General features: G+C 44.4%; 1 protein-coding gene across 2 annotated transcripts in view; it reads left to right on the top strand.

Annotated features, from left to right (window-relative positions):
- The window catches only part of ROBO3 (roundabout guidance receptor 3), a 355,409-nt gene that overhangs the window by 318,562 nt on the left and 13,000 nt on the right, over positions 1 to 23,847 (top strand). For both annotated transcript variants that reach the window (XM_066606664.1, XM_066606663.1), the window contains 12 exons: positions 2,781 to 2,862; positions 4,243 to 4,405; positions 9,011 to 9,177; positions 9,253 to 9,374; positions 16,557 to 16,773; positions 17,439 to 17,563; positions 19,441 to 19,612; positions 19,704 to 19,892; positions 19,998 to 20,021; positions 20,111 to 20,153; positions 21,725 to 21,873; positions 22,673 to 22,948. In XM_066606664.1, coding sequence (XP_066462761.1) covers positions 2,781 to 2,862; positions 4,243 to 4,405; positions 9,011 to 9,177; positions 9,253 to 9,374; positions 16,557 to 16,773; positions 17,439 to 17,563; positions 19,441 to 19,612; positions 19,704 to 19,892; positions 19,998 to 20,021; positions 20,111 to 20,153; positions 21,725 to 21,873; positions 22,673 to 22,948 — 1,729 coding nt within the window. The remainder of the gene's footprint in view (positions 1 to 2,780; positions 2,863 to 4,242; positions 4,406 to 9,010; positions 9,178 to 9,252; positions 9,375 to 16,556; positions 16,774 to 17,438; positions 17,564 to 19,440; positions 19,613 to 19,703; positions 19,893 to 19,997; positions 20,022 to 20,110; positions 20,154 to 21,724; positions 21,874 to 22,672; positions 22,949 to 23,847) is intronic.

Genomic DNA, 23,847 nt, shown 5'->3' with positions numbered 1-23,847 from the left:
TTTAATATTCCTTGCCCACCTCAGTAAATATTCCAAGATGGTCGCACATGGTCAGTCTGCTATATCATTACTTGCTCAGCATCCGTTCTGACATCCGAGAACACGCAGCAACTTCAGAAGGACCACACCAGGAATCTCTCCACATACCCACCGGAGCAGAGATTAGCAGGGCTCAGTATGTGTGACCATCTCAGAACAGTTACTGAGGTGGACGTTGAATAGAAACACCAGGTGGCGCTATTCAATCATTAGTCTTGCAGGATAAACAGCAGGTGGCGCTATTCTAACATTAGATCTTTTATATGTGACTATGGAAATTTTAAGATCATCTAGTTTAATGTTAGAACACCTTACAGTTGGCTTTGTTTACGTCAAAAATTGCACTTTTTGGCAGAATTTTTGGGGCACGGCGCCACATTTAAGCCACACCCCTTTTCTATGAAGGAATGCCCCTTTGCAGTACACAATAAGAAAAAAAAAAGTGCAAAAGTGTCTAAATCACACCGTAAATGTGCACAAGACATTTTTGACAGTTTTCTGTTGCAGTTTGCACCAGAAAGCAATTGATTTCCTAATAGTAAATGAGCCCCAATATTTTAATAGGAATGAAAACCCTTTATTGGGCAGGTTTGTGTTTTCATGACTTAACGATTAGATTGGAGAATGATACATCTTGTTTGTTAGTTTTCCAATTGCTTTGTGTTAGTTAGAATAAGGGAAGAAGGAGGGGAAGGGGGGGGGGGTGAGTCTCCAAGTGTGAACTTTGCCTTTAACTTGCATCAATGGGAATTCCTCCGTCGTTCATGTTTTACATGGCAGTGCCTCGCAGTCGGTGCGTTGGAACGTTTCATTATACCCCGAGCGGTGTGACAGGACTGAGCCGCTCTGGGAACAGATCAGGAAATCATCAGCTCATTATATGAGACTCGTAAATATAGAATCACCTGCCGCTGCGCCGCGACCGCGACCCTCCAGGGACGGCACATCAAACAGGGATAAACTACAGCTGTAACATCCCGGGGGAGCCCTAATCGCATCACCTGCCGATTCCCTCACCCCATACTACACTGAATAGAAACAGACGAAGACTTTGAAGTATTATTATGCGCCAGAAAAATTCACGTATAATGCAGCGACCGGAGGAAACGCGTTAGTCCCGTGTACCAAAACCGCGTCAGGGCAGTACGGATGATGCATGAGGTTGCAGCTCCGCGGATTCAAGCTGCAGGGTAAAATGGAGGTTACTCATGAATAACTTACAAAACATGGCGTGCACGCTAAATATTTGCTTAAAAATTGATGCGCAGATTCAGCGGGGAGTGAAATTTTCCGCGTTATTTTTGTTCCTTCGTTGTGTCGGAGTCAGTAGGTTAATGCAACTCCCGTGTCCCCCGTGCCGTTAATAGCATTGTATCGTCTCGGCGGCTGCTTTTTGCCCAGGAAAAAAAAAATGAGACTTGTCATGTGGATTCGAGGACCGCTATGAGTTAATGGTCCCGCAGGAAGCCGGGTTCATCAGACTGCAATTACTTATGGGTAGAGGGAAAGGAGACCTATGGCGCAGTCTGACCTCAGATGCAGCCGTGTGGCTATGGAGAAGGGATTCTGCGTGGAGTTGGACTTTAATGTTCTCACTTGTAACATTATATTAAAAAGTTTTTTAAAAGTCCCTAGAAGCGCAATCTTATATTTCCAGTGTGTGATATATATGTATTTATTAAATGAAGCTGCTCAGCAGAGCCTGAAGGCACCTCGAGGCCTCTTTCACACGGGCGCAGCTTTGTTCCTGCGATCTTGTAGTGTCAGAGATGCTTTTTCTTAAGCATAATCTTTCATCAGATTGCTGCCGCCCGCCATAAAATCATGATATATATATATTTTTTCATCGTGAAAGTCAATAGGAGTTTCTAATGAAAAAAAAATAAAAAATCGCATTGCGTGAAAAATCACAAGTTCGTGCGATGCGAGAAAAAGGGGCGCTCCAGAGGAAGCGTGGGGATAAAAATAAATCGCACATCGCAGAAAGATGGAGCACGCCGCAATTTTCTTTCGCGCAACATCGCATCAGTGAAAACCTCGCAAATGTTAAGGAAACCTTTAGAAAAAAAGACGGGTTTCACAAACATGCGTTTTTAGCGCTGTCGTATCCCGGGAAAAATCGCACGATTTTGTAGCCTGTGTGAAAGCGGCCTTATACTGAGCAACTAACTTTCAGATAGTCGCTCCGAAAAACAAGAGTCATCTGTTTGCTTTCGCACAGAGCGATGATTGCTCATTCGTTGTTTGCCGACATTAGGAGGATCTCCAAGACAATTCATTCGCAGTTCATTCAGATACGGTCAACTGTAACTTTTGGTCAACCAGCGACTTTTTTTTTTTTTTGCGGTGAGCTGAAACAACTCGCGACTAGTGAGTGAAATATCGCTCATCATCCCGTTGGCGGCCGCATTTACATGGAACGTTTTTTTATTTGCATTCACGCTTTTGTGCAATTATTTGGACAGTAGTCGCCCTTTGTAAAGGTATTCATTGGGATTATTCTCACATATGTCACTCTACAGCGGCTTATATCACCCAATGACCACAATGTAAAAAAAATATATATATATATCCCACAGTAAGTCGTGCAGTAGAGAAAATACAGGGAATGCGGATGTTGAGCGGTGAGGGGCTAGCGATGTCCCCATATGATGCATTAATTTTTTGGCCATCATCTATCACTAACAATCAGATGATATTCCCATCTTGTGGTCATATTAGTTCATTCTGTTCGTTTTCAGGTGACGGATTCTGGCGCTTACGTCTGTGTCGCCACAAGTTCCACCGGAGAGACGACTTGGAGCGGTTACCTGGAAGTGCAAGGTAATGAGGGTGGAACCCGGAAGGAATTGGTGGGGTTGCATGTCGATACGTACAGAGTCATATCCAGTATAAATGATGGCAAATTGGAATGAATTAGGCAAAGTTTATTACAGTTCGGTGCAGGTGTCTGTAAGAAGTGCCCCCCATGAGCTCCTATACACTCTTGGATCCTTGCAGGCATTGAATCAAGAAGGGTTCGGATATCTATTGGGGTCTCCCCATGCCTGCATGAGTTGTGTAGTCCGTTTGTGGTGGGTGGCCATGTGACGTAATTCATCCCAGACCTAAAGCTGGGGACTGTGCCCCATACTAATGCATGTACTTCATCCAATACCCTTTATACCGAGAGACTGATCAGAGTTTCATAAACTTTCTGCAACTTCGTCTGGGTATAACACTGTCCATTTCCACCAGTGTATTTAGGCTAGTGGCACCAGAGAGAATCTTCTACAACTTGCATCGGACAGCATATGGACAAAAGAAATCTGATGGGATGTCAGTAGAGATGAGCGAGCGTACTCGGGAAAGCACTACTCGCTCGAGTAATTTGCTTTATCCGAGTATCGCTGTGCTCGTCCCTGAAGATTCGGGTGCCGCTGCGGCTGACAGGTGAGTCGCAGCGGGGAGCAGGGGAGAGTGGGGGGCGGGAGAGAGGGAGAGAAAGATCTCCCCTCCGTTCCTCCCCGCTCTCCCCTGCAGCCCCCCGCTCCGTGCCGGCACCCGAATCTTCAGGGACGAGCACAGCGATACTCGGATAAAGCAAATTACTCGAGCGAGTAGTGCTTTTCCGAGTACGCTCGCTCATCTCTAGATGTCAGCATTTAAATAAAAACTACAAGAATTCTTGCACTTTTTTTCTAATGTGGATGTTCCATCGGATTACTTCTGGTCTGCTGCATTGGTCCAGCTGAGCGGCATTGGCGCTGTCTCAAGTCCTATTTTGTAGCACACGGACACAAGTTCGTGTGCCGTCTGATATACATGGACTCTACACATTCACATTCATTGGCATGTCCCATTTATTCTCTATGATGCAGACAGAAATAAGACATACCGGGAGTTTCTTTTCACACTGACCATGGGTCAATCTGAAAAACTGCCCATATGTATAGCCACATAGGCTACAACAGGGCCGTGTGCTGTCCGTGGAATTATACAGCACACTGCCTGAAAATCAGCCAGTGTGCGCCTCGCCTTACGTCATTTTGCCCGATGGCACCAGACTCGGACATTGCTGGTAGAAGTATGACTGAAGCCGCGGCCCCTATACCCAGAACACTGGTTTATGGGTTATGAGCTGGTGGCATTAGTCCTCAGCATATAAAATAGTGCATTTTTTAATATTTTACTAATAATCCCACTTTTATGATGTCTTTGAAGAAAAAGGTTCCCCGGTACACGTAGCAGAACCAAGCTTGGTGCCCGGATCTCCTTCCAAACCTCTTGTCACGGACGTCTCCAAGAATAGTGTGACTCTGACATGGCAGCCGCATCTCCAGTCCGGAAACACCCAAGTGTCCTCCTACATCATCGAGGCTTTCAGGTGAAACAACCAGATTCTGAGCATTTTCATTGGATTCTTAAAGGTTACAGATTTCTGCCGTCTGTCCTGAAGGGGTTTGTCCGTCTTTGGCGAATAAGGCATCAATGTTATTATATAATAGTTCTGGAATGCGCTTTGTGATCAGCTTCTTCCTCTTCTCTTGGTGTCACTAAATGGAATTGTCCTTGTCTGAATTCCAGAAAGCTCACAGCTGGTGGCTGGTTTCAGTGTGTCAGTGTAGATAAGGACAGGAATCCAGGACAGAAAGTGACATTTGTGGTGCCGCGCTTCGCTTTCAGGAGTGTCTACACGGATACGGTCTCACCATCCAGTCAGCTGGACTAAGTCATGAGGGATTTTCAATCTAGGAATGAAATCAGTCATTGTTTCTATTCTCTGACAGCAAGTCTAGATCTTGCAAATGGTGAGGATTCAGGACACAAACTTCTGTGTGTAAGAAAATTGCAAAACATTTAATGAAACTAATGAGGTTTGCTTACACTATCCTACTAAAAGTAATTTGACTTGAGGAGGAGTCAGAAGTAGTATTTATTTCCATATGTTAATACTTAGTGGGCCTCTTTTGGCCCTAATGAGATCAGATATCTCTGTGACTTTCTGCTAACGTCTGATAGACTTCAGGTGGTATTTCCCTCCATTCATCCTGCAAATGTCTGAATAGTCCTCCCAAAGATAATGGATGCTGTTTATTTTCTGACCTGACATTCCAGTTCATCCTAAAGATGTTCAGTAGGTTCATGTCGGACTCTGTGCAGCCAGTCTAATCATGGACCTTCCATATCCTCAAACCAATGTAAAACAGTGTTGGACCTGTGACGAGACGCGTTGTGGTGTTGGACATATTGCTGACAATTCCCAGAGAATTGTCACATTGGTGTCTGGAATGTCTAGAATGTAAAGGGACACCTCCGTGTTCATAATTCATGCCACTACAACCACTGAGACCATGACATGTAAAACATCCCCAGACCGTAACGGAGCCTTCACTGCATTTAACTGTTGGCACAGCACACTCGGGCAAAAAAGTCGATTCCCAGGGTCCTCCACACCCAGGTACGTCCATCTGATGTGAAGATGGTGTAGCATGATTCTTCACTCCATAGAATATTATTCCATTACTCATCTGTCCAATGGCTACGCTCCTTGCACCATCGTAGAAGGGCCGATGCATTTCATTTAAAAGATCTCACCAGACATTTGCAGGATGAATGGAGGGAAATACCAGCTGAAGTGTATGAGACATTAATAGAAAGTCACAAAGAGTATCTGATATCATTAAGGCCAAAGGAAACCCAACCAAGTTTTAACATATGTAAATCAATGCTACTTTTGATTCTTGCTCAGGTATCCAATTACTTTTAGTAGGATAGTGTACATATGACCGGACAAATCCTTTAAAATTCTGTTTTCGTCCTAACCAAAAGATTGCATTGCAATCAGTTCCACACAACTCAGGGTGACCAAAAAGATTTCTTTTAGGGTGCTTTCACACAGTGCGGAGTGATTCCTCAAGACACAAAAGACGCTGTACCAAAATCTGCATGTATACATGCAAGCTATGGAGCGGAAATCTGAAACAGCAGATTAGGCTGCATTCGTAAGCTTCCTGTATCTATCTGAAAATGCTGGGAGTTGTAGTTCCACAATAGTTACTTCTGCATAAGTAGAATGCTAAGGGAAAAAAAAAAGTGAAAACTCTCACACGGGTCATTGCAACCTCATCATTTTTCAGGATATGGGATTAATGGCAAAGAATCTTATCAGCGCTGCAGACTGTGATAACAGCCTGCGAGGCTGATAAGATTTCATCGCTCAGTTCTAGAAAACTAGAATTGAGCGAGGAACGAATCGTGCATGAAAACTGCATGATGTCTGTGCATTTAAACACAACGGTTATCGCTCAAAACATGGTTTTGAGCAAATTTTGAGTGAGTATCGTTGTGTCTCAATGGGCCTTAACATAGGGAAGGGATATTGGGAGGGCCAAAATACGTCTCGTATATTTCTACGGAAGCTGCTGTAGAGTTTTCATTCTTGCTTTCCTGTAATTTCCATGTTGGGAACTCGCTCTGCCTTTTGCTATTATCCGGCTGGTGTGTCAGCTTAATAAAACATGATCAAGATCTCCAGGACTGCAGATGTCCTGCCCGCGCTTTGGGTCAGCGGTTCTGCAAACATTTTCTTAGGAAGCGAGAAATGGGCGCTGCGTCCACGGTACTGGACGTCTGACACATCTGCTTTGTTCTGGACGGAGATTTATGGAGGATGCAGGTGGTGAACAGTTTAGTCAGCAATGAAAATATTCACAAACACAGAGCAAGCGAAATTCTATCATAAATCAGGAGGGTGGTTTGTGGAAGGAAGGGGGTGAATGTGGAGAAATGGCTGCAGCGGCCTCCATGGACTGCGGAGAGTAGGATGCTTAGTAATGTTCTATCATAAATCATTAACTGCTCTGCATAATGTCTGATAGCTCATGACAAGACATTGGGGGTGCCGACTGTATGTGCATGTTTACTTTCATGTGAATCGTTTTGTTATACCGATCAATCAAACTGCCATTGCACATTATAATTAGCAACAGGAAGTTATCTTATAACCGCCAGACTTCACTTCTATTGTTCAATTAGTATCCCTGTTACAGTAAAACTTCCTACGTGTTGCACAGTTAAAACAGTTTACAAGAATACACTACTATATATTATATACCATAATAGATACTTACATAAATGTATATAATACTGCTACAATACTGCCCCCAATGTACAAGAATATAACTACTATAATACTGCCCTACCATGTGCAAGAATATAACTACTATAATACTGCCCTACCATGTGCAAGAATATAACTACTATAATACTGCCTCCTATGTACAAGAATATAACTACTATAATACTGCTCCTATGTACAAGAATATAACAACTATAATACTGCCCTACCATGTGCAAGAATATCACTACTATAATACTGCCCTACCATGTGCAAGAATATAACTACTATAATACTGCCTCCTATGTACAAGAATATAACTACTATAATACTGCCCTACCATGTGCAAGAATATAACTACTATAATACTGCCCTACCATGTACAAGAATATAACTACTATAATACTGCCCTACCATGTGCAACAATATAACTACTATAATACAGCCCCTATGTACAAGAATATAACTACTATAATACTGCCCCCCATGTACAAGAATATAACTACTATAATACTGCCCCCATATAAAAGAATATAACTACTATAATACTACCCCTATGTACAAGAATATAACTACTATAATACTACCCCTATGTACAAGAATATAACTACTATAATACTACCCCCATGTACAAGAATAGAACTACTATAATACTACCCCTATGTACAAGAATATAAGTACTATAATACTACCCCCATGTACAAGAATAGAACTACTACAATACTGCCCCCCATGTACAAGAATAGAACTACTACAATACTGCCCCCCATGTACAAGAATATAACTACTATAATACTGCCCCCCATGTACAAGAATATAACTACTATAATACTGACCCCTATGTACAAGAATACAACTACTATAATACTGCACCTATGGACAAGAATATAACTACTATAATACTGCACCTTATGTACAGGAATATAACTACTCTAATACTGCCCCCTATGTACAAGAGTATAACTACTATAATACTGCTCCTATGTATAAGAATATAACTACTATAATACTGCCCCTATGTACAAGAATATAACTACTCTAATACTGCCCCCCATGTACAAGAATATAACTACTATAATACTGTCCCCCATGTACAAAAATATAACTACTATAATACTGTCCCCCATGTACAAGAATATACCTACTACAATACTGTCCCCCATGTACAAGAATATACCTACTACAATACTGCCCCCTATGTACAAGAGTATAACTACTATAATACTGCCCCCTATGTACAAGAATATAACTACTATAATACTGCCCCTATGTACAAGAATATAACTACTATAATACTGCCCCTATGTACAAGAATATAACTACTCTAATACTGCCCCCCATGTACAAGAATATAGCTACTATAATACTGCCTCATATGTACAAGAATATAACTACTATAATACTGTCCCCCATGTACAAGAATATAACTACTATAATACTGTCCCCCATGTACAAGAATATAACTACTATAATACTGCCCGCTATGTACAAGAATATAACTACTATAATACTGTCCTCTATGTACAAGAATATAACTACTGTAATACTGCCTCCTATGTACAAGAATATAACTACTATAATACCGCCCCCTATGTACAAGAATATAACTACTATAATACTGCCTCCTAAGTACAAGAATATAACTACTATAATACTGCCCCCTATGTACAAGAATATAACTACTATAATACTGCCCCCCTATGTACAAGAATATAACTACTATAATACTGCCCCCCTATGTACAAGAATATAACTACTAGAATACTGCCCCCAGATTAAGCTGTCATATTACGGTATATACACACATGTAGTTATTGTTTTATATAATATATTTCCTCCCCATATGATATTAATCTGTTGTTCACATTGAAGCCAATCAGCGGGAAGCACCTGGCAGACGGTTGCAGATAATGTGAGGCTGGAAAAGCACACCGTCATGGGCCTGAACCCCAACACTATCTATCTCTTCATCATCCGAGCCATGAATGCCTACGGCCTCAGTGATCCCAGTCCGATATCGGAGCCTGTGCGGACTCAAGGTGAGTCGGGTGACCAGCACTTACACCCAATGCACTGCTCCTCTCTCCTTGTACTTATGTCTGTTGTATCTGCAGATGTCAGCCCCACGCGTCAAGGCGTAGACCACCGCCAGGTACAACGGGAGCTCGGAGAGGTCGTGGTTCAACTTCAGAAGCCGATCATTCTCACCTCCTCCACCGTGCAGGTCACATGGACGGTAAGTGTAGCACTGTTTCTTTTACTGGCCACTACTTTTCTTACATCCGCTATATTGTGACATGGACAGTAGCTTTTGGTATGTTTTCGGGGGCGTCATTCACACAGGCGATCGCCTGTATCAGCAATCGTCCATGTAGAAGTTCCTTCTGTCTGCTTGCTGCAGTTTGTTCTATACTCCTAAAACGTTACTAACGTAACTAATGTATCCAAATGTAGCTTAATAGCAGACTGGTAACTGAGGAACCCGGTAGACCGCCGCTATGATTCCAGGCTGTGTCATACCCTGTCGGATCTGATTGTTTCTATGGTCTGACCATGCAGCGGCGCGGTCATGTGATGTAACCTCAAGGCATTTTACGCTGTCAGACGTGATGAAAATGGCAGCGATTACCCAAAATAACCCGTTAGCTTCCCCAGATGTGGAATTTCAAGGAAGTGGCATTCAATAGCTTCTTTTGACAGGTGGTGTAGTTAGAGTCCGCCATTACTGCTACTTGTCGTCCCTGGCAACCAACGCGGATTCCAGCCAAGACTTCCGAAAGTGTCTCTGAGGCCCTTCCCCCTACTGCAGCCTTGTCAATTATTAATGGGACTCATTACACGGAAGCCATTAATTGCAGCACTTTATCTTCATTTTCTTAACTTTATCAACAATCGACGTCCCCCGAATTAGAATATCTCAATATTTCCCTTCCTGATCGATGGGCTTTACTTTTAGCAACAGTAGAAAGGGGTTTGAATATGATCATTAAACTGCTTCTATGAGCAGAGCGCTCCGTCCTGCCGCACCACGTGGCGGGGGAGTAGCGGGCGTTCAAGGAGACCGAAATAAGGCGGTAATTTAATTGTCACTTTTAGATTTATCAGCGTGAAATTTGTCTTTATTTAATATCCATCGGTTTTTGTGTAATGGGATATTGTGTAAAACAAACACTGCATCAAGTATCATGGCGTCCCAGCGGCCCATAATCCCGGGGATTACAGCGACTGCCGGGGATTTACTGCACAGGGCAAAAGTTTTAGGAAAAAATGCTGCGAAGTAAGAAGGCTTTCAAAAATAGAAGCGCTAATAGTTTATTTTTGTCAATTAGCAAAATGACTCAACAAGATAAATCTAAATCACATCAATATTTAGGGTGACCAACCTTTGTCTTCACACCAGCATGAATTCTTCTAGGTACACTTGCACACAGTTTTTGTTGGAACTCGGCAGGGAAGTTGTTCCAGATATCTTAGAGACCGAAAAACAGATCTTTAGTGGATGTCGGCTCGCTCACATCCTTCTGTCTCTTCATGTAATCCCAGACAGACTCAATGATGACTGCAGACACTCATTATTGTATGACTCTCCACCATGCTTCACTGCTGCCTGCAGACACTCATTATTGTATGACTCTCCACCATGCTTCACTGCTGCCTGCAGGCACTCATTATTGTACTGCTCTCCACCATGCTTCACTGCTGCCTGCAGACACTCATTATTGTATGACTCCCCACTATGCTTCACTGCTGCCCGCAGACACTCATTATTGTATGACTCCCCACCATGCTTCACTGCTGCCCGCAGACACTCATTGTTCTATGACTCCCCACCATGCTTCACTGCTGCCCGCAGACACTCATTATTGTTTGACTCTTCACCATGCTTCACTGCTGCCTGCAGACACTCATTATTGTACCGCTCTCCACCATGCTTCACTGCTGCCTGCAGGCACTCATTATTGTACTGCTCTCCACCATGCTTCACTGCTGCCTGCAGGCACTCATTATTGTACTGCTCTCCACCATGCTTCACTGCTGCCTGCAGACACTCATTATTGTACTGCTCTCCACCATGCTTCACTGCTGCCTGCAGACACTCATTATTGTATGACTCCCCACCATGCTTCACTGCTGCCTGCAGACACTCATTATTGTACTGCTCTCCACCATGCTTCACTGCTGCCTGCAGACACTCATTATTGTATGACTCCCCACCATGCTTCACTGCTGCCTGCAGACACTCATTATTGTACTGCTCTCCACCATGCTTCACTGCTGCCCGCAGACACATTATTGTATGACTCCCCACCATGCTTCACTGCTGCCCGCAGACACTCATTGTTCTATGACTCCCCACCATGCTTCACTGCTGCCTGCAGGCACTCATTATTGTACTGATCTCCACCATGCTTCACTGCTGCCCGCAGACACATTATTGTATGACTCCCCACCATGCTTCACTGCTGCCCGCAGACACTCATTATTGTTTGACTCTTCACCATGCTTCACTGCTGCCTGCAGACACTCATTATTGTACCGCTCTCCACCATGCTTCACTGCTGCCTGCAGGCACTCATTATTGTACTGCTCTCCACCATGCTTCACTGCTGCCTGCAGACACTCATTATTGTACTGCTCTCCACCATGCTTCACTGCTGCCTGCAGACACTCATTATTGTATGACTCCCCACCATGCTTCACTGCTGCCTGCAGACACTCATTATTGTACTGCTCTCCACCATGCTTCACTGCTGCCCGCAGACACTCATTATTGTATGACTCCCCACCATGCTTCACTGCTGCCCGCAGACACTCATTGTTCTATGACTCCCCACCATGCTTCACTGCTGCCCGCAGACACTCATTATTGTTTGACTCTTCACCATGCTTCACTGCTGCCTGCAGGCACTCATTATTGTACTGCTCTCCACCATGCTTCACTACTGCCTGCAGACACTCATTATTGTACTGCTCTCCACCATGCTTCACTGCTGCCTGCAGACACTCATTATTGTATGACTCCCCACCATGCTTCACTGCTGCCTGCAGACACTCATTATTGTACTGCTCTCCACCATGCTTCACTACTGCCTGCAGACACTCATTATTGTACTGCTCTCCACCATGCTTCACTGCTGCCTGCAGACACTCATTATTGTATGACTCCCCACCATGCTTCACTGCTGCCTGCAGACACTCATTATTGTACTGCTCTCCACCATGCTTCACTGCTGCCTGCAGACACTCATTATTGTATGACTCCCCACCATGCTTCACTGCTGCCTGCAGACACTCATTATTGTACTGCTCTCCACCATGCTTCACTGCTGCCCGCAGACACATTATTGTATGACTCCCCACCATGCTTCACTGCTGCCCGCAGACACTCATTATTGTATCACTCCCCACCATGCTTCACTGCTGCCCGCAGACACTCATTGTTCTATGACTCCCCACCTTGCTTCACTGCTGCCTGCAGGCACTCATTATTGTACTGCTCTCCACCATGCTTCACTGCTGCCCGCAGACACTCATTATTGTACTGCTCTCCACCATGCTTCACTGCTGCCCGCAGACACTCATTATTGTATGACTCCCCACCATGCTTCACTGCTGCCCGCAGACACTAATTATTGTATGACTCCCCACCATGCTTCACTGCTGCCCGCAGACACTCATTATTGTATGACTCTCCACCATGCTTCACTGCTGCCTGCAGGCACTCATTATTGTACTGCTCTCCACCATGCTTCACTGCTGCCTGCAGACACTCATTATTGTATGACTCCCCACTATGCTTCACTGCTGCCCGCAGACACTCATTATTGTATGACTCCCCACCATGCTTCACTGCTGCCCGCAGACACTCATTGTTCTATGACTCCCCACCATGCTTCACTGCTGCCCGCAGACACTCATTATTGTTTGACTCTTCACCATGCTTCACTGCTGCCTGCAGACACTCATTATTGTACCGCTCTCCACCATGCTTCACTGCTGCCTGCAGGCACTCATTATTGTACTGCTCTCCACCATGCTTCACTGCTGCCTGCAGGCACTCATTATTGTACTGCTCTCCACCATGCTTCACTGCTGCCTGCAGACACTCATTATTGTACTGCTCTCCACCATGCTTCACTGCTGCCTGCAGACACTCATTATTGTATGACTCCCCACCATGCTTCACTGCTGCCTGCAGACACTCATTATTGTACTGCTCTCCACCATGCTTCACTGCTGCCTGCAGACACTCATTATTGTATGACTCCCCACCATGCTTCACTGCTGCCTGCAGACACTCATTATTGTACTGCTCTCCACCATGCTTCACTGCTGCCCGCAGACACATTATTGTATGACTCCCCACCATGCTTCACTGCTGCCCGCAGACACTCATTGTTCTATGACTCCCCACCATGCTTCACTGCTGCCTGCAGGCACTCATTATTGTACTGATCTCCACCATGCTTCACTGCTGCCCGCAGACACATTATTGTATGACTCCCCACCATGCTTCACTGCTGCCCGCAGACACTCATTGTTCTATGACTCCCCACCATGCTTCACTGCTGCCCGCAGACACTCATTATTGTTTGACTCTTCACCATGCTTCACTGCTGCCTGCAGACACTCATTATTGTACCGCTCTCCACCATGCTTCACTGCTGCCTGCAGGCACTCATTATTGTACTGCTCTCCACCATGCTTCACTGCTGCCTGCAGACACTCATTATTGTACTGCTCTCCACCATGCTTCACTGCTGCCTGCAGACACTCATTATTGTATGACTCCCCACCATGCTTCACTGCTGCCTGCAGACACTCATTATTGTACTGCTCTCCACCATGCTTCACTGCTGCCCGCAGACACTCATTATTGTATGACTCCCCACCATGCTTCACTGCTGCCCGCAGACACTCATTGTTCTATGACTCCCCACCATGCTTCACTGCTGCCCGCAGACACTCATTATTGTTTGACTCTTCACCATGCTTCACTGCTGCCTGCAGGCACTCATTATTGTACTGCTCTCCACCATGCTTCACTACTGCCTGCAGACACTCATTATTGTACTGCTCTCCACCATGCTTCACTGCTGCCTGCAGACACTCATTATTGTATGACTCCCCACCATGCTTCACTGCTGCCTGCAGACACTCATTATTGTACTGCTCTCCACCATGCTTCACTACTGCCTGCAGACACTCATTATTGTACTGCTCTCCACCATGCTTCACTGCTGCCTGCAGACACTCATTATTGTATGACTCCCCACCATGCTTCACTGCTGCCTGCAGACACTCATTATTGTACTGCTCTCCACCATGCTTCACTGCTGCCTGCAGACACTCATTATTGTATGACTCCCCACCATGCTTCACTGCTGCCTGCAGACACTCATTATTGTACTGCTCTCCACCATGCTTCACTGCTGCCCGCAGACACATTATTGTATGACTCCCCACCATGCTTCACTGCTGCCCGCAGACACTCATTATTGTATCACTCCCCACCATGCTTCACTGCTGCCCGCAGACACTCATTGTTCTATGACTCCCCACCTTGCTTCACTGCTGCCTGCAGGCACTCATTATTGTACTGCTCTCCACCATGCTTCACTGCTGCCCGCAGACACTCATTATTGTACTGCTCTCCACCATGCTTCACTGCTGCCCGCAGACACTCATTATTGTATGACTCCCCACCATGCTTCACTGCTGCCCGCAGACACTAATTATTGTATGACTCCCCACCATGCTTCACTGCTGCCCGCAGACACTCATTATTGTATGACTCCCCACCATGCTTCACTGCTGCCCGCAGACACTCATTATTGTATGACTCCCCACCATGCTTCACTGCTGCCCGCAGACACTCATTGTTCTATGACTCCCCACCATGCTTCACTGCTGCCCGCAGACACTCATTATTGTATGACTCCCCACCATGCTTCACTGCTGCCCGCAGACACTCATTGTTCTATGACTCCCCACCATGCTTCACTGCTGCCCGCAGACACTCATTGTTCTATGACTCCCCACCATGCTTCACTGCTGCCCGCAGACACTCATTGTTCTATGACTCCCCACCATGCTTCACTGCTGCCCGCAGACACTCATTGTTCTATGACTCCCCACCATGCTTCACTGCTGCCCGCAGACACTCATTGTTCTATGACTCCCCACCATGCTTCACTGCTGCCCGCAGACACTCATTATTGTACCGCTCTCCTCCATGCTTCACTGCTGCCCGCAGACACTCATAATTGTATGGCTCTCCACCATGCCTTACTGCTGCCTGCAGACACTCAGTATTGTACTGCTCTCCACCATGCTTCACTGCTGTCTGCAGACACTCATTATTATATGACTCTCCAGACCATCAGCAACCAAACTGCCTTCTGTTACAGCCAAATATTTCACGTTTTGACTTATCAGTCCAGAGCGGCTGCTGCCATTTTTCTACACTCCAGTCATTATGTTTTTATACATAGTTGAGTCTCCTGGCCTTGTTACTACATTGAATGATTTGACTTTTTGGCCACAATTCTTCCATGAAGATCAATTCTGGCCAGACTTCTCTGAACAGTATATGGGTGTACCTGGGTCCCACTAGTTTATACCCAGTTCTGAGCTGATGGCACTGCTGGACATCTTCCAGTTTCAAAGGGAAGTAAGCATGACATGTCTTTCATCTTCCTTGCCCGTTTCTTTGTGCGTCTTCAAAAGTTCTTGAACATCACATCTTAATACCCCAGTCTGCTCTGAAATCTTTGCCTGGGAGAGACCTCGCTGATACAGTATAACTACCTTGTGTCTTGTTGCTGTGCTCCATCTTTCTATGGTGTATGACTCGTAAGATGAAACTGTCTTCCACAACCTCACCTTTGTAGCAGAGTTTGGCTGTTCCTCACCCAGAATTTAGCCTCCTGCACAGCATTCTGTTTCAGTTCATGACTGTTTCAACCTACATATAAAAATGATGATCATTATCACCTGTTTGGTTAATCATACTCCTGACTATAATCCTACAATATCCCTGACTCTCTGCAAGTGTGTCTAGAACTGATGCTGTTTTGACGGTAAAGGGCGGTCACACCAGATATTGATGTGACTTAGATTTCTCTTTTGTTTTTTCCTTTTGCATTTTGTTGATTGACTAAAATAAACGATTAACACTTACATTTTTTAAAGCGCTCTTTCTTTGCAGCATTTTTCCCCGCCTGCCTAAAACGTCTACACAGAACTATATATATATATTCAAAAAAGGAAATGCTGGAATTTACAGACAGTGAATTCTGCAGTATGACAGATTGTGCAGCTCTATACAGATGTGTGAATACGTATGAATGTACAATTATAAAACTACAAAAACGTGTTTTTATATTAATTGATTTAACATTCTCACTATTCGCAGGTCGACCGCCAAGCTCAGTTCATCCAGGGCTACAGAGTCATGTATCGGCCTAAATCCAGCATCTGGGTGGTTCAGGATGTCAAGTCCCCGACTGAGCGCACCGCCATCCTGGTGGACTTGAAGAGAGGCACTGAATACGAAATAAAAATTCGCCCGTATTTTGATGAGTTCCAGGGCATGGACAGCGACATCCTGCTAGTGCGCACCCCTGAGGAAGGTGAGGGCTGGAGAGGGAATACTGCGGAGATGCACTATTAATAATAGGGTAGGGGATGTCATGTAGCTGGGGAAAACATTCGTCCTCTTCATGCTGGCAGTGATATTTGAGTTGACGCCTATTCTTTGTGCCACCTTTTTTGGTGCATTTTTGGCCATTTTTGGTGCACCGATACAGCAAAAAGTGTGTCTAAAATACATAGTAAATGTGGTGCAAAGCATGTAGCACAGTCTTCTGATCCAATTTGTGCCAAAAATGTGTCCTATTTTCAATAGTAAATCAGTCCCAGTGTTATGATAACCATATGCTATATCACAAGTATAATGGTCCTCTATTATATACCATATTGTGACAATGCTTTAATGCACTTGTTTTCATTCTCTCTTATGTAATAATACTATAATATACTGATTAACCCCCAAATCCGACTGCTTATAGCATTATAATGAATTCTATTCTGATTATAACCATTTGATAGATAACTTGTGACATACTTACATAGCCAGTAGTTGTGGGTCTCATGCACAGCCGGTGACAGCCGGTAGCTGAGGTGGAGGGGCAGTTGGATGTGACCTGATTTAGGGTTTGGGCAGCATAAATTAGACCTCATTATCACTCTGTAGCAGCTTCTTGCTTTGAAACTTTCCATAATCTCTCATTCACAGTCCCCGGTGCGCCGCCACAAGCTGTCGCTGTAGTGACTGTCGGCACCAGTAACAGCACGAATATCAGTATTACCTGGGAACCTCCTCCTGTGGAGCACCAAAACGGCATCATCCAGGACTATCGGGTGAGTGACCTGGGTCAAGAAGTGTCTCAAGTCCCAGCGCTTCAACAAAAACGCTGAAGCAAACGAGTGGAAGTAACTTACGGAGAAAAAAAAGTTTTAATAAATATCCTAAACCTATCAAGAGTCCGTCAGATCGTTTTATCAAAAAAAGGTTCAATTCAACCAAATTTTGCAAAAACGCCACAAGAGTGAACTACTCAAATCTGGGTATTAAACACAAATGCATTAGAGCGATCTTACTAGTTGGTGCGGGCTGCCCAGTGATACAAAGTAAGGGGATGGTTGAAGCTCCAAGTGAACGGTTACAGGTAGGACAATACCTGTGCCACACACCTGCCAATAGGCTGTACCATACATGGAGTCATGTTAGTGTACGCTCCCCAGCGGCACACCATCAGACTTCCTCCTCCCTTCATTGTTGCCCTGTGTTAACCGACAGTAGCAACACAATCTCTTCATATATTAGTCACGCCCGGCCGACATACGCTGTCACTCTCTGCAAGGGGAGGAGGTGCGCTGGGCCCGGGAGCAGTGCACTGAGCTCCCGCCACCTCTCCGCCCCTCGCCACTGTTTGCAACAGGAGGAGGGGCGGAGCTAAGTTCTGCCCCCTTCCATTGCAAATAGTGTCGAGGGGTGGAGAGAGGGGGCGGGAGCTCAGTGCACTGCTCCCGGGCCCAGCGCACCTCCTCCCCCTGCAAAGAGAGGGACAGCGTATATTGGCCAGCGTGAAAACCTGGCTGATATACGCACGTTGGAATAAGCCCGTAATTGAAGACTTTTTTTGTAATTGCTTTTCATTAAATATTTCGAATAGTTTGATTTCTATGCCTGTCACAGTAAAATGCTAGCTTCTCCGCTAGCCTGCTCCATTGTTGTGAATGTGCATTCACTGCCTTTCCGGTGAGCTATTACAGAGGACTCTTATGACCTTGCTGGGGGATAGTGGTGGAGATCAGGAGGGCAAAGATCAGAGAAAGCTACTATTACAGAGGGCTGTAATTCAGTCCTCTCAGAGAGAGGATACGGAATGGGAGAGCTGAGCCTGTGCATATTCATGAGGGAGCCAGCTAATTAGTCCTGGGAATACCTGCAGCCACAAAACATGAATGTGGGAAAGCCTGCAAACCAAGTATGAGGTTTTCTAAATACATGAGAAGGAAAACCCAATGCAAAAAAACTGTGCATCATTTCATTTCTGTAGTTACTTAGTAAGATATGTGTGTATTGATTTTTCATACAAGGTTTCCATAGGCTTAAAGATAGTTATTGCGCATTCACACACAGCTGATTTGCAACAGATTTCATCCTTTCAATTGAATACAAATGCAAGTGGTGAAACTGCTGCAGATCAGCAACACAATCTGCAGCAAATCTGCTATCAAGGAGCACAACCTAAAAGTTATGTGTTAATTTACTTTCAACCATTTGGTCAAGTATTTTCAAAAACGTCTTAATTGAAGGATGATGGACGGCCCAGTTCTACTTGGCTGGTTATTGAATGCATTTATAGGTGGAAATTATATGTCCATTGGAGGCAGTGGATGTGTTCCTCCTGTCAGGACTTCCCTGCATTAGTCAGAGCACCATTACTGCCATGTAATGCTTCCGTCCCAGCAGTGGTACACCCCACAATTAGTTACCAGAGAAGATACTTAGTGAACAGGCCTTGTCCAAAGTGAACAGCTTTTTTCAATTAATGTTGGTGAATCTCCTAAACCTGCAGAGCAAGTACAGTGCAATACCAGGTTACTGCTACCATCACAGGCGCTGCAATAGACCACTTCTGCGAAGTCTGCTCCTGAATGTCCATTTACAAGTGACACATAGACTTCTATTACCAATCCAGGTTCTTACATATTTAATTTTTTTTCCATAGATCTGGTGTTTAGGAAACGAGTCTCGTTATCACATCAACAGGACAGTGGATGGCGCCGTGCACAGCGCAGTCATACGAGGTCTGGTCCCAGGAATTCTTTACCGCGTTGAGGTTGCTGCAGCCACAAGCGCCGGTTTTGGAGTTAAGAGCCAGCCAATCACCATCCAGATCAGTAAGTAGACCTCTTCTGTACCTATTAAATCCCCATTCATGTTCGTATGACAAGTTTTGCACACCAGAAATCCCCTCCTCTTTGTCCGCAGAACCCTCCGCAGATCACGCATCCATTAACAATGGAGATAGCGTCAGCCTGACAGAACAGATTACGGATGTTGTGAAGCAGCCAGCATTCATCGCAGGCATAGGTGGGGCATGCTGGGTAATCCTGATGTGCTTCAGCGTCTGGATATACTGCCGCAGGAAGAAGAGGAAGGAGCTGAGTCATTATACAGGTAAGTCCAATAGTAGACCGTTAGTTGTTATACAAAGCTCCGTTAACGGGACCCATAGCATGTGCTGCAGAGATGACTAACATGTTGTATGTCTTTACCCCACAGCCTCCTTCGCCTACACCCCAGCAGGTAACCTCTCGCTTGCACTCATCATTGTCGCCCTCAGTTTTGCATGTAGATATTATCAGGTTACTTATTAACTTGTTCCTTCTTTTCAGTGTCTTTTCCTCACACCGAAGGCTCCAGTCATATAACGACCAGGTGAGAGATCACATATCAACACATTATATGCAGAAACCCAGAAAATTGATGGCAGGAAAGGCCCATCCAGTCTGCCCTTATATTACTCCCTACTGTATATGTGAGGGTCGTACTGAACATAATGCAAAAATGGTCAGAGCGTTTTCATTAACTTATATAGGATGTTCAAGTTGGTGGAGAAACTCTTCCCCTATACAAAAGGTACTACTCAATACAATCCCTATCACATGTGGTGCTTCTGCACCATCGCTGAATCCAACTCACGAATGCACTTGTTGTACCAACTCCTTCACCTCATCTGTGTCATCAGATCATCATTCCCAAAGACTGTTCTTCATTAGACCGAACTGGTGGAAGTCAGAGGGAGCCAGATCCGGACTGTACAGTGTACCGGGCACAAGCCCAATTTGCCGGCCGCCTGATTTATTGCCAGAAATGTGTGTGGTTGCACATCTTCATGGTGAATGTAGATCCTTTTCAGATTCTTGTTCATTGTCTTCCTCCTTATGGCTCCTCTGAGCTTATTCATTGTCTCCATGTACAGCTTACTAGTCATGGTATGGCCATGTTCCAGAAATTCAAGGAGAATGTCACCCAAAAAAGCAGTCCCCATGATTTGCTATACAGACTGCTGACTATTGAACGTCTTAGACCTTCGCGAAGAGGTGTGACACCATTCATTCTTTATTTCAGGACCATGAAAATTCCTTCACGTTTCATCCCGTCAACAGTTTATTAAAAAAAATGTGTCTTCATTGGTTTCACATGCTTTCAGCAGATCACAGCAGACTTTCACGCTTTCCTCCAAGTTGGGTGTCGGCTACCGAGGTACCAACTTTGCACTCACTTTCTGGCACCCTAGGTTTTCCACCATCCTATGTATGGCATTGTGACCGCAGTCCATTTGTGCAGCGAGCTCACTGATTGCGACTCGTCTTACCATACGAATCAATTCAGCCAATCAGATGTCTCAGTTAATGGTCATCAAATTCCGGGTTTGTCTTCAATGCTGATTTACTTTTCCTAAAACTTCTTCATCCATCTGTTCACGTTGCTCTCCTCAATTGTGTCATCTCCACAAACATTCTGTAGCGTTCATTGGATATCGAACAGCCTGCACAGTTCATTTGTCAATGACTGCACATTGTCTCTGCTTGGAATCCATTATTTACCTGCAGTGAAGAAGGGCTTCTAAACTATACTTTAGTATAGATGAAGAGTTCCTCTACCAATATGTGCAGTTTGAACGACTTCTGTAATTTAATATCAAAGTTGTGACCACTTTTGCATTACTTTCAGTATGACCCTTGTGATTTACATGGAAATAGAAGTATAATAAGCAGTAAATCTCTTATTCAGGGAAGCTGCTGCCACTCAGGTATTTCCCTTGCAACGACACCTGCAGGGAAAATGTCGTACTACATGGTGGTATAATATAAGGGTGGCCTGTGTCCTCCAGAACATCTCTCCTTTCTGCCTCTCAGAGTAGGGATCCCCATCTATTATGTCCATACGCAAAGGAGATTAGGGGCTTTCTTAATTAAACTATTGTGGTTCTCCTATTTCCCCAGACCTGGAATGTTGGCAACTAGTGCATCCAACTACCCTTGGCTGGCCGATTCCTGGCCGGCAACCAACCTCCTGAGAAATGGCAAACCCAAGGAGTCTGCAGTGAACTGCTGCCCTGTAAATCACAACCCCTCAGAGAGATACTACAATGGTAAGCTACGCAAACCCCACTGCGGGTTAAGAACCTCATGGACTATGACCCTTAGACTGGAAGTCAATCATTGCCTACAGTGACCAAATATATTGCAGCGAGGACCATTTTACATTCGCTTGGATTGTCTGGGCAGTTTGCTATGAGTTTTGGCCAAATGCTAATATTCAGATGTAATACTAAACAAAGCTCACAATGAAGTATGTTTAGGCAATAAAGATATTCTTCTTCTAGGAGTCATTCTTTGTTATGACATGCAGAGCAAATCTCATTTCCCTTCTGTTGTATGTTTATTGGTAGAAGCATTTACACAGTAACTATGCACTGATCATGGAATAGCAGTATCTTATTAACGATGGATTAATTAATAGAAATGTTTTCGGGTTATTAAAGGGGTTGTCAGAGTTAAGGAAACTCCTCTCAACGGTTCCCCCATGCATTAAAATAAAAAAATCAGCAGTTATTCCCCTCTCTCCACTTCCCCATTCATCCCCCTCCCCACCAGCTCTGGTCTCCGCTGTTTATAGGCAGCTGTGTAGTCTCATAAGCCTACTGCAGCAGCCAATAACAGCGCTCAGCCTTCATTGCTGACTGCTGTCATTGGCTACAGCAGCTGGTTCGTAGACAGGCTCAGCATGAAGAGTGATCTCACAGCCGAGACTCGAGCCAGTGGGGGACGACGAACGGGGGAGCAGAGAGGTAAGTAACTGCTGATTGTTTATCTTAATGCATGGGGGACCCATTGGCAGGGGTTTGCCTAACTCTGACAATCCCTTTAAATCTCCTCTGGTTTGGACAGATGCTGGGATCTCTAATTACATCGCGCAGACAGAAAAATTTGGGACAGGTGTCTCAGATGGACCAATTTACAGCACCATTGACCCCACCAGCGACGACATGAGGACTTTCAATGGAGCTTACTCACAGCACACAACTCCTTATGCCACCACTCCGGTGGTGCCCTATGGTGGTCAGAACCTGCACTCTCCTGAATCGGAGGACAATGCCTGGAACGTCCAAGCTGGGACATCTGGAATCCTATATGCACAGCCTGACCGAAACAAAGCAGAAAACGGTATTTAAATATGAGAGAAGTTGGTCTAAGCACATTTCTGAGATACAAAAGCAGTAGTCACATTCCAAGGTAGTTCAGTTGTTGTCCTTTCACCGCAACAGAAACCACCACTGCCTGCCTTGTATGATAACATAAGTACTATAATACTGCCCTTTACTGAATATACAAGACTTCAAAACTTCCATAATAGAAAAATATAACTACTATAATACTGCCTCCTATGTACAAGAATATAAGTACTATAATACTGCCCCCTATGTACAAGAATATAACTACTATAATACTGCCCCCTATGTACGAGAATATAACTACTATAATACTGCCCCCTATGTACAAGAATATAACTACTATAATACTGCCTCCTATGTACAAGAATATAACTACTATAATACTGCCCCCTATGTACAAGAATATAACTACTATAATACTGCCCCCTATGTACAAGAATATAACTACTATAATACTGCCCCCTATGTACAAGAATATAACTACTATAATACTGCCCCCTATGTACAAGAATATAACTACTATAATACTGCCCTTTACTGAATATACAAGACTTCAAAACTTCCATAATAGAAAAATATAACTACTATAATACTGCCTCCTATGTACAAGAATATAACTACTAAAAAACTGCCCCCTATGTACAAGAATATAACTACTATAATACTGCCCTTTACTGAATATACAAGACTTCAAAACTTCCATAATAGAAAAATATAACTACTATAATACTGCCTCCTATGTACAAGAATATAAGTACTATAATACTGCCCCCCCCCATGTACAAGAATATAACTACTATAATACTGCCCCCTATGTACTAGAATATAACTACTATAATAGTGCCTCCTATGTACAATAATATAACTACTATAATACTGCCTTCTATGTAC

This window comes from Eleutherodactylus coqui, chromosome 6 (assembly GCF_035609145.1).
Source record: "Eleutherodactylus coqui strain aEleCoq1 chromosome 6, aEleCoq1.hap1, whole genome shotgun sequence".
Taxonomy (NCBI): domain Eukaryota; kingdom Metazoa; phylum Chordata; class Amphibia; order Anura; family Eleutherodactylidae; genus Eleutherodactylus; species Eleutherodactylus coqui.
Note: the sequence above shows the minus strand (reverse complement) of the source record. Positions and strands in the feature narration are given on the sequence as shown.